At 37.9% G+C, this 15204-nt stretch overlaps 1 protein-coding gene across 1 annotated transcript in view; it reads right to left on the bottom strand.

Moving 5' to 3' along the window:
* Positions 1 to 12517, bottom strand: part of DLGAP5 (discs, large (Drosophila) homolog-associated protein 5) — a 17741-nt gene extending 5224 nt beyond the window's left edge. Inside the window, 13 exon segments of the mRNA XM_010011237.1 lie at positions 1 to 129; positions 1304 to 1396; positions 2454 to 2614; positions 3171 to 3256; positions 3634 to 3763; positions 3843 to 3964; positions 4369 to 4664; positions 6364 to 6434; positions 7579 to 7683; positions 9764 to 9848; positions 11066 to 11161; positions 11643 to 11851; positions 12277 to 12517. The exon segment at positions 1 to 129 is cut by the window's left edge and continues 21 nt beyond it. Of these exon segments, the coding sequence (XP_010009539.1) occupies positions 1 to 129; positions 1304 to 1396; positions 2454 to 2614; positions 3171 to 3256; positions 3634 to 3763; positions 3843 to 3964; positions 4369 to 4664; positions 6364 to 6434; positions 7579 to 7683; positions 9764 to 9848; positions 11066 to 11161; positions 11643 to 11851; positions 12277 to 12517 (1824 nt within the window).
* Positions 12518 to 15204: the final 2687 nt, after the last annotated feature.

The raw sequence follows: 15204 nt of genomic DNA, 5'->3' as shown, positions 1-15204 counted from the left end.
ATCAGCAGCTCCATCATGCTTCATTTTATCCCTCATAGCTGCTTTTATTGCAGCAAGCCGGTTCTGGGCAGCAGTTCTTCCACCTGTTCCCAGCTTTGGTTTAGACACTCCATTTGTAATAGTCTTTTTCTGAAATTGTAAGAGAGTCTGGGTCACATCTGGATGCTTCAGATAGAAGCAATTACACATGAACATCTATGCAGCTGCTTGTCACACATAGCGACAGCAACAGGCATGCTGGAAGCAAGGTCTCCCTTCATCTCCAGAATTTCTTGGTCTGTCATTCAGCTATTAAAGTTAGTTTGTGTTGACAATATATTAAGGATTTTTCATATCGAGTCTGCAGTTCGGAAATACTCGTTACAACTTTTTTCTAACACATGCAGTTAGCATTTTTTAAAGCAGTGGGATACAGGGACTCCTAGTGGCAGGGCGGTAAAGTAACCGCAGGACAGACCCCGGTCAGCCTGGGAAGTCTCTCCCGGCATTCAATTTTGCAAAGGAAGTTTTGTGTCTTGTGTCATCTGTAAGGTTCTGACATTTACAGGCAGTTCACACAGACTATATTGCCTCCAGTTTCCAGTGCCTGGAGTTTTTTATCGACCTTCATATCAGTTTTATGATTAAGCAGTCTCAAGGAACTGGACAGAGTTTAGGCTATGTGAATATGACTTGATATTCACTCATTAGAGTAATTTTATATTCAAAACCAAAAAGCAGATAAAATAGCTTACATCAAAGCTTATTTTTCAATAAGCAATAACTTATTTTGAAAAGTGTCAGATCCATTTGTGCTTAGCAAACTAGTAGTTTAATGCTACCTGTGGTGCTGTCTTAATAGGACACCAGTATAATCTAGCACTCATTGCTCAAAACTCACAGTCACTGCCAAATTCCTGTGTCATTTTCAGCTAAGTCAGTGTCAATGCCAGTGGCCCAGATAAGATGTTCTACATCTGAAAGGTAAATTTTACTCTAAAATTAATGATTTGTCTTACTAGCAAAGAGTCCAATGGCTCCCAAAAGATTAATTGCTAATTCTTAGTTCTAATCTTCCCAGCTAAAAGAGGCAATTAGCATTACAAACACCAAGTAATATAAAGTGCACTTGGGATATACAAGGGAGAAAGGTGCATTTTGGCAGGAATTTCACTGAATTCCTAAACACTAACATGTAAAGAAGCCAGATGAGTAAGGCTTTAGAAGGAACTTCCATTTAAGAACAGAATTACTGCAATAGCAGCTTACTAGTTATTTTAGATAACACACTGCTGCATCCTGATGTCTTAGGGGCTATTCATACCTTTACAATTGCTTTGCTTGGGACATCAAGTGGTTGCCACTCATTGTCTTGGAGCTTCTTCAGATTATCAAATTTCCTATTCACATCTCTGATCTAAGGGACAGCACAGAAAAGTCCAGGTTTAATTTTCAAGACTTACCAGATTCATATTAGAACAGCATTTCATAAAATTAGCTAACAAATTTAAGCATACTTATGCATTTAAATATTTTTTTTTTATTAATACAAAAGCAAGTTAAACCAACAGCAGGTAGAGTATCAAGTGTTCTCATACAGTTGACATGAAGGCTGTACTAACATACACAAGCTTCAGATTAAATGATAGGATTGGTCTCATTTCTGTAGTTTAAGGGCCATAGCGAAAGTATAGAATTGTTCAGTAAGATCCAACATCTAAAATTAAGGAGCTGTTTTACAACCTGATCTCCTACTGAACTGAAGTACTTTGACAATTGTCACATTTAAGGAATGCAAAAGAACACATCACATAATAGGCTTTATCCAAACAAGCACAGTCTTCCATTATGTAGTAAACACGCCATGCAAGCTTGTTTGCTTTCTTAAACTGCTGGCCCGAACAGCTTCCTGATGCAATCTGTACTTGTTGGTGACAAGCAAGCTCTACAGCATTACCTCCTCCCCATATGGTGTAACAGCCTGCTCTTAGGCTTTGTGATGGAGACACTTGCCTCATTTGCTAGTGAAGCCATAGAAGGGTTATTTATGTACAGCAGGCCAGTCACTGAGGTGACAAGTCTTTTACATCTTCCCTGAAACTCAGAGGATAAAGAAACTTGAGCTGCTCCCAGATACACAGTAAGCATAGGTAAACCCTGCTTTTCCAAGTGACTTGTTCTAGGAAAGTTCCCCTCAAATATCTCTCAGGAAGGTCAAACCCTCACACTTTCTGGCCTACATATACTATACATCTATACCAGTACAAGATCAGGGTATACCAACTGGCAGTACGCACTATCAGAAAGCGTTTAACAAGTACCTTAATTTTTTTATGTAAAAATCCCCAACAAACCCTCACCCCCAGAATCTGAATATTCAAGAAAACAAAAACAACAAAAAAATTCATTTCCATCCATTGTTTGTGAATAACCCCATCAACTTTCTTCTAGCAGGTTAATATGCAAGTACATACCTGAAAATTAACCATATCCCAAAATCCATCTAAATCTGTACATGTTGTTTCTTTTTCACCACGTTTAAATTCGCAATTATCCACCAGTCCTTCAAACTGTTTAAACCTTTCTGCTATGAGCAGTCTTGTCTGACCAGTTGTGGTACGAATAAGATCTTTAGCTAACAGAAACAAGGAAACAAAAAGAGTGTATCTTAGAACAATCCATCATTGCACACTTGATTTAAAGAAGTATTTGAAGAGTCTGGAGTTTGGTTAGTGTTTGAGCTATGTTCATCTACTGCAGACCTGCAATGTAATTCTAACAGAGCAAACTTACCCTGCTCTAAACTTGCTTCTTTCAAAATGCTTATCTCTAAGACTTTAAGACAAGCATTGGTGAGTCACCTTCATTCTCCCAAACAAGGACACTTAATCTACATTAAAACTTAATCTTATTTAAAAAAATGAACCAGCTTGGTTGAAGATCATACATTTAAAACTGACAACAGAAAACCTATTTTGATAGTGTCAACCACTATCACATCAAGAACTACACATAAGTTTTAATATTGAGAGATAAAGCATGCCTTTTTGTCTTGAGGCAGATACAACTTCATTTAACATAACTTTACCCAGTGCTGTAGATTTAGGTGCTATTTAGGTAATATATTCAGATATTCCCTCTGTCCAGTTACCGTATCACCCCTTCTAGTGCCTATTACAGTCTAGTCTTACCATCCTCTGGAATATCCAGCTCTAATTTTCCATCCCACTGCAGGCACTGAGACATCAGGCTTTCAGTCTCAGACCGAAGAATGTTTCTAAAAATAAAGGGATAGTGAAAAAATAAGGTTTTGGAGAATTTTCTAACTGCTGTCACTACTTGTGACTGTTATGATTACTACCCTTTTGCTTTCAGGGAAGCTATGCTATCTTGGAGCAGAAGCCATTAATTTTTGTTTGCTGAGATGTTTTCTACTGCTTTCAGGCAGTAGTGTTCCTTAGGACAAGGTGTTAGTCTCCAGAATTTTATATTCTTTACTTGCACTAACAATACAAAAGGAAAGATGGGAATGTATGCCTAACTCAGGGCACTGCTGACACCAACCACCAAAAGCTAATCTTTACAGGGTGTCTCATTACTTGTGTTAAGGACCTCCAAATGGACAATGAGGAAGTAAAACAAATGAACACAAACCTGAAATAGGGCACATCGTGCTCTTGCTCTCTTGTATCATCTGACTCAGTTTCAAGCACTGTTGTATCTGGAGAGATGGGAACTGTTGAATTTGATCTCTGAATGGAAGTTTTCTCATCCAATTCATTTGCTGAAAATTATGAAAGGCATTTGTTCAGAATCTGGTGAAAACTAAAATCATTAGAACAATAAAACTGTCAACTTCCTACCTTTTTCTCCTTCCAAACTTGTAGTGCTTTGCTGTTCTTGAATGTCTTTACCAGCAGGTAAAACTGGACTTTCAAAATTATACTCTTGTGCCTTAGTTTCACTGGATTTTTCAATTATAATACTGGAAACAAACAAAAAGTACATTTAGAGGTAAGACACATTGTGAAACTGATATCAAATATGGCCAAATACACAGAAACATGCAATTCAGAAAGCAATCCTACACACAATGCTAGAGAACCGAGGAAATCCTACTCAAATTAATAAATCTGTGCAGAGATATATATGGCACAGTCCCTGATCCATGGAGCTGTTGTACTTCTAAAGCACAGACAGAATTATGGATTGTATCGCTTTCTTTGCTGTTGCATTAAGTCCACATTTAAGCAATGTTAGCAACCATGTTGATCAGGTGCTTCAACATCAAAACAGTTTGCTACACAGGGAATCTATGGAAAGATGATGTTTTGTGTGTCATCGCAGAGGTTCACTTGCATTTTAGGGCATTAGAAGAAAGAATCTTACCCTGGAGATTTTGAAAAATCCCAGAAGGCATTAGGTGTCAAAAATGCATTTGCCCTAGAAGGAGTCATGGGTGTAACTTTGTAGGTCGCTAATCCATTTAATGGCTGGAACACAAAGTTTTGAGGTGCAAAAGAATGTGTTCTGGGTCTCCGCAGAGCAGAATTGCTTTTGTTTTGCACTGAGGTTTGTTCCAGTTGAAGTTCTGTTGGCACTGGATGTTTAGAATCAGCTGCAGAACCTTTCATCACTGGATCCAGTTGAGTGTTTTTATCCACTTCATGTTTAGAAGGAATTACCTATAACAGCAGAAATAGGCAAAGCAAACACTACATTACCAAATCAATTAAGTGTTTGCCATAGGCTTGGGCTGAATTATGACTGTCTGGAAGCCATCAGGAAGGGAACAGTTTCAGGTAAGTCACTTTCTACAACAGTGTATGTGTACAGAAGTAATGATTTACCAATAGGCCCAACTGGATTTGACACCTGCAAATCATTCTAGCAACAGGGGTAGCGCTTCGCTGCAAGGAACACAACAATCCACTGAAGGGGCTAAAGCAGCAGACCACCTCATCTACCAAAACAGTAATTAAAATTAGCAAATGCTTAATCCTGCTGCTAGAAAAAAAAATGCTTTAAGGCGATAAGCTCCTCGAAAGCAGAACAATTGGCTCCAGATCAGACTAGGCCTGTTGAATAATCACAGTTTATACTCATATTCTAATCCAAAAACTGAAGAACAAGCTAAAATAAGATGATAGCTGAGGAATGCAGCCCAAGACAAGTGCAGTTAGGACCACAGAATGTCATTAAAAGAGGAGAAAAAGTTAATCAATAAATTGAATCTACATTCCTATGAGACAAATGACCAGTCATACAGAACACATTTCTGAGATACCTATATTGAGATACTGTAGCTCAAACCAGCCAAAAGAACTTAAGATTGTTTTTCAAGAAAATATGCATCTTCAATCCACTGAAAGACTTGTTCTACTTTAAATACTCCTGCTTGGAATGTAAGCATTGAATTAACTTTTAACCCACTTCTAATGAGATGACTGAGGTTACAGCAAGAGTTTACCAAATGGCAGCGCAAACCAACTCCTGCCTGGGAAGAGGTACTCATCTAAGCAAGGATGTAAGTGCCTCTTGCCTCCTGTCAGTGTTTGTACATGATTGCATCAGTTTCTAGATCATGCTAGAGTGCAGCCACAGTTATGGAAACAAGAGCAGAAGACCAGAGATGGGAGGCAGGAGGGAGACATGAGCTAAGAGGGAACAGTAGAGTGCAAAGAAGGAGAAAACTCCTTGGTAGTTCTTGCACAGGATGGCCAGTGCACGAAAGAATACACAAATTGTTTAGGAACCTGGGTTGGAGAGCTATGACGAATTCAAATACTGCTGTCTCTGTAGAGGAAGAAAAGTTTCATTACAGCAGTGTCACTAAGTACCACAATGACTGCCTTTAATTATGATAAATTATGTCATAAATAATGTCTACCTTGCAGTGGAGAACATTTCCAGCTTTATTTTTTAGTGTTTCAAAACCTAAACATGTATTTATTTCTTAGCTTTGAGAGTATTGTATCATTACCTGAGCAGGTAAAGGATACATTCACAGTTATGTTTCAAAAAGGAATGAACTGCACGAAAATTACAAATGCTAGATAAAACCAGAGGGTTTTGTGGGTTTGTGTGTTTATTTTTTTTTTAACTAGCTAAAACATCAGACATGAGAGACATCATGTAAGAATTTATCTAATTCAAATCATTGTCCAGATCTTGATTTGTAATCAAGTCACACATAAGCACTACAGTTGATTTTAATTTTAAAAATATGCCATTATAAAAGACATACATCCTCCCAAAAACCTAGCTTCTCGGTGAACTTATTACTTCTATGTTTGAACACAGCTATGTTTGAGATACAATTACATTGTTATTACTCTTAAGTCAGTTTTGCTGCTTTTCCATTTCAAATATTAAATGACCTACCTCTGTGATGCTAGGTTTGACTGCTTTCTTCTGTGTTCCTGCATTTCCTGTCTTTTTCTGTGACAGGTGACCTAGAATGAGAGAAACTCTCAAAGGTCAAAAAGGCATCTGATTAAGATCATCTTTCTCTTTCAAGATTGCCATAAAAGTCCAGTGGCTAAAGACAGGGAGAGACTGCTTTGTTCCTTGAGTGGGAGGTTGCTAGAGGGCAGACACCTAACTGCAAAAGTTCATTCAAAAGAAAACCTAGCCTAGGATTTAATAACCTATGTATCACCTAGAAAGGAAAACAGATGCATTAGGTCATTAGTCTTTAGATGTTTTCATACACAAAAAATAAAAGTCACCTTATTTCCTTAAATGCTGAAGGGATAGCATCAAGCCACATTGAGTTCAGATTTTTAATTTCTATATGACATAGGATCTGTTGATGAGTCAAAACCGATATTACAAAAGCTGTGCTTTTAGCCTAGGGGTTAACTTCTGTCACGTGTATAACAAGGGACACCACAAAACATTTTAGATATACTGAGAGCCAGAATACATACTAAAAATTTATCCTTCAGTAGCCATCATGTTCCCCTATTTTAGTAAATAGGCAAACATGGATGAAGAGATATTCCTGACCTGAAGAACACAGGCTCTCATCTCTTCCAGAGGTGTCTGTTCCTGATCACAGGCTTAGTAATCCTATGGCCTTAAACAGCGATACACCAAACTGGCAAATCTTCACCAGTTCTTATTTTGTTCTTTCAGGTTGCAATTACCATATGGATACTGATGCTCTACACTGACAGATTTTGTGGGAAGCTGTCCAATGTTGGTTTCGACATCTTGATTTAAATATTGCAGTAAGGCTCCAAATGAGAGTCTAAGTGATACAGTACTTAGTCCTTTTCTCACATGACGATTTGGCATAATTTACATACAATTTATTCAAAGGAGATAGTTACGCAGAACATAGTGTGCTAAGACAGTTCAGACCAAGCTGGTATTTATCTCTACAGCACAGAGTGAGATATGAGCAAGATCCTAAAGACAAAGCTCTCAGTATATAATTGACAATGAGCCTAACAGCAGCATATAAACATACACATTGTTTCCACTGCTCACTTATCCAGTACTAGATGGTATCTCTTTACAGCACACTATTCCAAATGCTTACATATCAGGCTTGAGCTACATAAGCAGGACTACATTCACTACCTCACTTACCAGTAGGAGCCTCGGTGGCTGTTTTTTTCTGCATCTGCCTAGCTGCAGAGGCAGCGGCTCTGGTGATTCTTACATTTGAGGCTGTCTGGACTGCAGTCTGCAACACTAGGAAAAATTAATTCCAGAGATGTCAAGCTTAATAAGGAGCTGAACTCAAGCACTATAACTGAAAGTTTATATTTTGTAGAAATCAGGTAAGTGCAGTAGCAATTATCAGTTGCACTAGTTTGCCAGAATCAACAGAGTTGAGTTGGGGTGGATTTTTGTCAGTTCAGTGCAATCAGTGCTAAACATGGACAGCACAGCTTAGTCTTCACATTGAGGCAATGCTCTGAAGGTCCTTGATTGAAGGTGTTTTTGTTGTACAGTAGTACCTCCAGGACCATCAAGGTACCAGTGTGCTAGATGCATGTACAAAGCTTCAGGAACCCTTCTCAAAGTTCCCTTCAATCAGAATCAGTATCAACTCCACTTTAGAGATGAAGCTTTCTAGAGTAATAACTTGCCACGGTTATTTGCACAAATGGAAGTTTAAGCAAACCATCTGTGTAACACAGTGATGCTCTGGTCATTACATGAAAGTATTCTAAGGTCTGAATTTAATGTAACCTAAAACAAAGTATTCTTAAGACAAAATATTTCAGGGGCAATTTATAAAATATGACAAGTTCATGCACTGTATTACCCATATTAAAAATTTCCATCTTTGTATTTTAGTACTGGTTTAATATCCTTAAAAAATGATAGCATCCTCCTGCACAGAAAAATTTAACAGGAGCTCTTTATTTCATACCCTCTTGTTCTACATCTGACTGAAATCTAGTAAGCCCCACTCGGTCACTGTTAATGCTATTCATGTTTTCAGTGTTAAGCTGCAACTCTGTGGAAGCTAGAATGACAAGTTGGGGGAAAAATTAGCAGATATACAACTATAACATTTGATTTATCCAGACATTTACTTCTCTAACATTTTTATACTAGTGTTTAAATACATACGATGCCTATTCTTGATTCAGCACAAAAGGAATAATCAAGTCTAGTGGATGAAAATTATTCTGATGTTAATGTTTCAATTGTTATATCAAACACTGATAATAGATCTTTTCAGTATTCACTGAAGGCATTACTGAAATTTACTTAAATAAAGGTCTGCTGCTTGCTGATTTAATTAAATTAGTGATGCATAAGTAATTTCACTCTGAATTACTGAGTATCTTGCATTAACATCAATATTCCATGACTTTGCCTGATCTACTTAAGGCATGGACATCACTGTGTTAATCAGGAAGAACTTCTAATCAAAAGTATTCTACTCCCTAACCAAAAGTGCTCTACAACCCTGGCATGGGTTGGTTTTTTGTTGTTGTTTTCTTAAGAAATATACGTAATTGTCATATAGAAAGTGACACATATAGAAGGGGCTCTTGTAAAATAGAAAAATGCAGGATTGTAATTTATTGAAGACAATCACATATTCATCCAGTTGCATCAGTGTGCATCAGAGGTTTGGGCTGCTGTCTCCAACATCCTATGCTCATGTGCTTTACCATTAGGCTATCCTTTTCCAGTGCCGAGTTATACAAGCAGTTCCATTTAGACACCACAAACGGCGTATTTGCCGTATAGACAGAAGGCGACTTCACTGAAAAGATTTACAGCTCACACAATCAGCTATTTTTCAGGCCACCCACAATACCAAGGAAAATTCATATTTTCTTTTATCAGCTAGTCTTCACCTTCCCAAGTGAAGTCATTTGCTCTTCTGTAACAGCAGCAGTTACATACAGAAGTGATCCACTTCTCAGAGACAAACAGAAAGCTCTGCAAAATTCCAGATGCTAAATAAAGCAGCTAATAGTCATGCAATTCAGTCTACTGACTTCTTTCCCTCTCCTAGAGTGAATAATCAGTAACCAGGACATTCCATTTCCCACAGCCTACAGAGACCACAAGTACACAGTGCCTAGAGCCACACACTTCATAATCTGATAGCTGCTGCCCTTGTCATAGTTGGTATGAACAGCCATCCTAAAAACTTCTTGTCTCCTACAGCTAAAAATGTACTGTGGGTCTTTCCTGAAGATGTTCCTTGCCTCCCTCCCATAATGTCACAACTACTGACTCAGGAAGAAAAACAGCAGTGTCCTTATGGATTCAGATGCAGGGAATCATACTACTTTCATACCTTTTGCTTTTTCACCAGCTTTGTCTGTACTCATCTGTTTACATCCTGCTTGTGTAGGGCGCGCTCTATGCCCGTTGGCACAGACCTACAAGTAGATAATATTTTGAGAAGTATTAGATGTCTAGAAATTAAGCAGCCTAATTTCTTTCCTCATCTTTCTATCCTAGGCTCCAGTAAAACAAATGGTTATATAATTTGGCACAAAGGGCTTTGAAAAATAAAGAAAAATTAAAGATAATACAGATCAGTTTAGACATGTGTTAACATATACTACCCAACTAGTTAAGAATTTGCCAGAAAAAGAATGAAGAAAAATATTTAAGAAACATTTTCAGCTTACTGTGAAACTAGGTGCCAATTACTGTCACATCTTAGTACATGCGTTTTAAAAATCAGTTTTCAGGAAAAAAACCCCAGTATTAATTCAGTTATCCCTTTGTAATATTATGACTGGAAACTCTTCAAATACATTCAAGTTATAGAATGGGTACGGCTGGAAAGGACCTCAAGATCATCTAGTTCCAACCCCCCTGCCATGTACAGGGACACCTCACACTAGACCCAAGGCTCTGCCCATCCTGGCTTTCAACACTGCCATGGATGCAGCATTTACCTCTTCTTTGGGCAACCTGTTCCAGTGCCTCGCCACCCTCACAGTAAAGAACTTCTTCCTTATATCTAACCTGAATGTACTGTGTTTTAGTTTAAACCTATTACCCCTTGTCATACCACTTTTTCTAAGTTTGTTTCTTGTAAGTTTTGTAAGGCAAGATTGCTCGATTCAAAATACAGCTTCTTTTACAGATTACTGCTGGTGAAATTCCTCAGCAAAACTTACATTTAAACAAGTAATAGCAGAAGGGACTGCCAAGATTCACAGTAAAAATATGCCAACATTGAAGTTATTTTGGAGTGAACAATTAACTGCATTCATGACAGACTTTCTGCATTCAAGGGAGATGTGCTGGCTCTCCAAACCAAAACCAAAGTATGTAACTTCAGTCTCACTATTGCCTCAATGCATATCTGCAGTCCTTGCTGACTACAATATTTTGTATTGAAAAACCTGATCCAGAAGATCTGTGCACTCTTTTCTGTACTGACCTAATCAAACTCCCTCTATTTCAGATTGGCGCAATACAATCCATCAGCTTGCTGAAAGCTGATGTAATTTATCTTTCTCACCAGGAAAACCTCCTTAAGGACAGCTCTCAACTTTAAGCATGCAACCTTGACTTATGGTCTGAAGGATAATTTCATCCTTTTCTCTAAATTAATCTGAAGTTTATATAGAAAACAAACCATAGAGTGCTTAGATGCAGTTGGTATCACAGTTTTTTCTTCTTCTTGGTTCTTAGCCTTTGATCGAGTGATTCTCCCAGAGAAAACAGGAGCTGTCTGGAAACATCCCCAAGGAAACAGAAGTTAACATAATCCTTATCTATCCCCCATCCTGTCAATGTCAGAGAAGCCCAAGTGTTAAAAGTACCATGCCTGTGCAGAATGGGTCAAGTGTGTAATTTGAAAACCTTCAGTCAAGTGGACAAAATAGGAACAAGTTAGCAGTTCTAAAACAACTTAGTTGTTTCATTTGAGTGTGAATCATTCCAGTTTTTGAAGTGATAACATAGCCATAGATACAAAAATCAACGTATCACTAGTACTATTTCCAGCTTTGTTTAAAAAAAAACCCAAACAAAACAACAAAACAAAGAGCCAAATCACCCCCTTGTTGTTTCTTCTTATAAAATAAATATTTATGAAGTATTTACAAAATAAATTGTTTGGCATAACACAAATTTGTGTACAAATAGAAATGTTAATATCTTGGTACAACGTATACTTCATGTATATAGATATTTATTATTACTCTTATTACCTTCTCTCTCGGCTTCACTATCACTGGATCTTCAGGTACAAATGAGAGAAATCCCGGTGCAGTTGGTCGATATAACCCAACTTTAAACACACCCTTTTTTGCTTTCTCTCTCTGCTCTCTCAGTTTTCGAAGTTCCTTTTCCTCTTTATAGCGCTGGAGCATTTCCTTGCGTTCATTAATTCTCTTGGTGGCTGCATTTGTAGTTTGTTCTGAAGCAAAGATGGAAGACAGGCACGTTACAAAACCTTGAAGATACTTATGAGCCAACAATAAGCATATGACAGACACCAGTTAAACGTTAGATGAAAATTTAGATTTGGGTTTTTCAATTCTTGAATGACAAAGCAATCATCAAGAGACTTCCCATTGAATAGTAATAGCAAAATGCATTCTTCCTTTAGCTGCTTCAGACCAACCAGAGCAAAGCCTTGTTCATACCTCCAGAGCAGCGAGGAGGATAAAGCTGTATTGAGACTTTTTTTTTCTTAGAACTGGTAGTTGTTTTTTTAATCTTAAACCTTTTCTTCGAATTAAAGCATTGACCACGATTAGGTTCCTGTGATAATGTTACTAAATCTACCTAAAGTCATTTTTAATGATTTAAAAAAAGCTTTCTAAACAAGTTTTTACTTACTCTGTTTGACATTGCTGTTCTCTTGAGAGCACATTTCGCTTCTCTCCTTTAGCTGAGAATTTCCCTTCTCTTTTGAAAGCTGAACGTTGACATCTGCCAATCCAAACTGTCTGCCCTTTTCAAACAACTTGTGCCTGTTCTCCTTCTGAAGCATCGATTTTCTACGTGCCACTTTTGTTCTGAGGGCTTCTGTACTCAGATCTTTTTTGTATCGACTGGCAAACTGGGAGGTAGCAGCCATCTTGATGACCCTGGACAAAAATCATAATGATTAGGAAAAAAGCTGTCATGTTTTGTTTTGCCCTTTTCATTCAAGTTTACATGTTATGAACAAAGCCCTAAGTTCTTTGGATTCTATGTGTACCAGAGAAAACACAAATGACAATTTCAGTAATGACTCTTTATTATTCCTCTTTATTTTATGCATTCAAGGGGCTAGTTTGTGAAGTGGTCAGCAAGTCTGACACAGAATTAGTAGGGGACTCTGTGTCACTGCCAGGGATTGGCCTGCGCTCTGTTTTCAACACAGCTGTTTTTCACATTAAGGAGACAAGCAAGTAATTACAAGGTTGTAGGACAATACTTGGAAGCAACACTGACACTGAGCACTTAGATTATACCCTATCTGATAGCAAGGCATTTTTGTCATGCATCAGAGTTCTTGGCACCATTTCCCAACTGAGTTGCCAGGACGCAACTGCAATACAATAGCATTTATTGCAAGCAGGATTTCTCCCTGGTTTTTTTACCTAAGGAAGATTTACTGAAACATCAGTTGGTCTGTTCATGCCTTATAGCTTTACAGTAAGAAGAGCAACAGAGCTAAACTATATAACCAGTTATTCGTTTAGCAGTAAACTGGCCATTTACTGAAGTTCTTAATTTCAAAACAGCAAACTTTGATCAAACTAAAGGAATCATCAGTGACCTGGACTGAAAATACCAACTTGGACTACATGTGTACAGGATTTCCTAAAGTTAATCCCCTCCGTTTGCTACCAAAAGCCAAAACACCACCAGCAGCCTATCTGAAAAACCCCAATGTCAGACAAAAGAGAGCACCAAAATAAACAGAAAGAGAAATTACATAGAAAAATAAACTGTATGTAACTCACGGAAAAAGCATACAAGGGGAGAATCTGAGCTATGGTAAGAAAGAACACAAAGTCTGCTCAGCTACCATCACTGCTCCTTGTTCCCCACTTCCTGGCAGTATTCATGTATTGAGTAACTTGCACAGCATCAGTAGTACCTGCACGCCCATCTGGAGGTGCTTTAGAATAGCTACTGGAGATAGTGTACAAATCTCGATGTGTGTATTTTGCTTCTTTCCCCCCCCCCAATAACTGCTGTTAGAGAGCAAACTCTGGTCAATGGAAGTTAAACAAGCAAGGGGGAATAAAATCAAAACTCAGCTTAAAGCACTCAAATCAGAGACTGTATCTCTTCCATAATTCTGGAGTACCTGGTGTATGTCAGTCCCACCCAATTCTATGAATATCTTAAGTTTCATCCTGCATCTTACATTCAAACTTTCAGAGATTATTAATTAACTGCCATCTTTGATCAGTAAGCACAAATGATCAGACTAGCTCTACTATAGTTCATAGCTCACATTTGTCTTGCTTTTTATCCAAGTGATAAAGGAAGGTTAATTCACAACCATCTCCAATAATAATCTTTGAACTGATCGTGTTAGGAATTCCCACTGTATTACAGAAAACCATGAAGAAAAAGATCAGTGGGGATATATTGCTACTACTTAGCTTCTAGAAGAATCAGGCTTTTTGAGCCCAGTGGATGAAAGTCAATCCTAAAGGCAGCAGCAAGCATCAAGTCTTTACATCCGTCCTTTGGGGGCTTTCAGGACGAATTCCCTAAATCTACCTTAAACATGTACAACAATGGTACTTTCAAAGTGCATGTGCAATTTTTGATTCAGTGCCTTGATCGAAGGCAATGTAACCTATATCCACAGAATATACATTGTTTTCTGTCAGGCAAGCTTACAGAAAGCTGCATTTGCTTTCAACACTGATGAATATTTAAAACATTTAACGGATTTTTATGCTCTACTTTGTACTTTGAACAACCTTTTCCTAGTTATTGTGGTATAAATGCACTTAAGGCCTTCCACAAATAAGCCTCAAGAACAAGTGATTTCAGTAAGCAATCCTGCAGAAGAATTAATATGAAGCTTGAAGGTGGCAAATATAAGTAAAGATACAGAGAGAGCTTCCTACAAAGGTATTATCATCTCACATCCTAGGTCAGCAAAACCAATACAAGAGATTAACCATAACCTCTTTGGGCTCATTAAAACTGTATGGCATGTTCAATGTCCCAAGCATCTCTTTAAGATGAAATTACGTGTCTCCTTTTCTTTCCAGATTATGTTTTTTGAGTAGTACCGTGCTCAAACAGGAGTCTAGAATCGTATCTTAGAATCACAGAATGGTTTGGGTTGGAAGGGACCTTAAAGCTCATCTAGCTCCAGCCCCCTGCCACGGGCAGAGACACCTTCCACTAGAGCAAGTTGCTCAAAGCCCCTGTGTCCACCCTGGCCTTGAACACTGCCAGGGATGGGGCAGCCACATTAATTAGACTTTAAATTAGCACAAATTCAAGATTAGTAGCAGGAAAGGGATAAAGGGCTTATGCAAAATCAAAGATTTGTGACCAGCTAGCATATCCTCCCAAAATTAAAGTTGAAAATTTATAGGATTGTTTTTTTTTTAAAAAAAAAAAACATATATATAAATGAAAGTGAGGGAAAAGACCCACTTTTGACCAACACCACCACAAGCACCAAAGGACTAATACAGACATGAAATACGATTAGGTAGAGTTCGCATTTTCTTTTTTTTTAGCCCGAATAGCGACAAAACAGAGCTATTTTTAAAGCAGGAATCCCCCCACGTTCAGCAG

This window comes from Nestor notabilis, unplaced genomic scaffold (genome assembly GCF_000696875.1).
Source record: "Nestor notabilis isolate BGI_N333 unplaced genomic scaffold, ASM69687v1 scaffold16253, whole genome shotgun sequence".
Lineage (NCBI taxonomy): Eukaryota > Metazoa > Chordata > Aves > Psittaciformes > Psittacidae > Nestor > Nestor notabilis.
The sequence above is the reverse complement of the archived record's forward strand: the minus strand, read 5'-3'. Positions and strand labels throughout refer to the sequence as shown.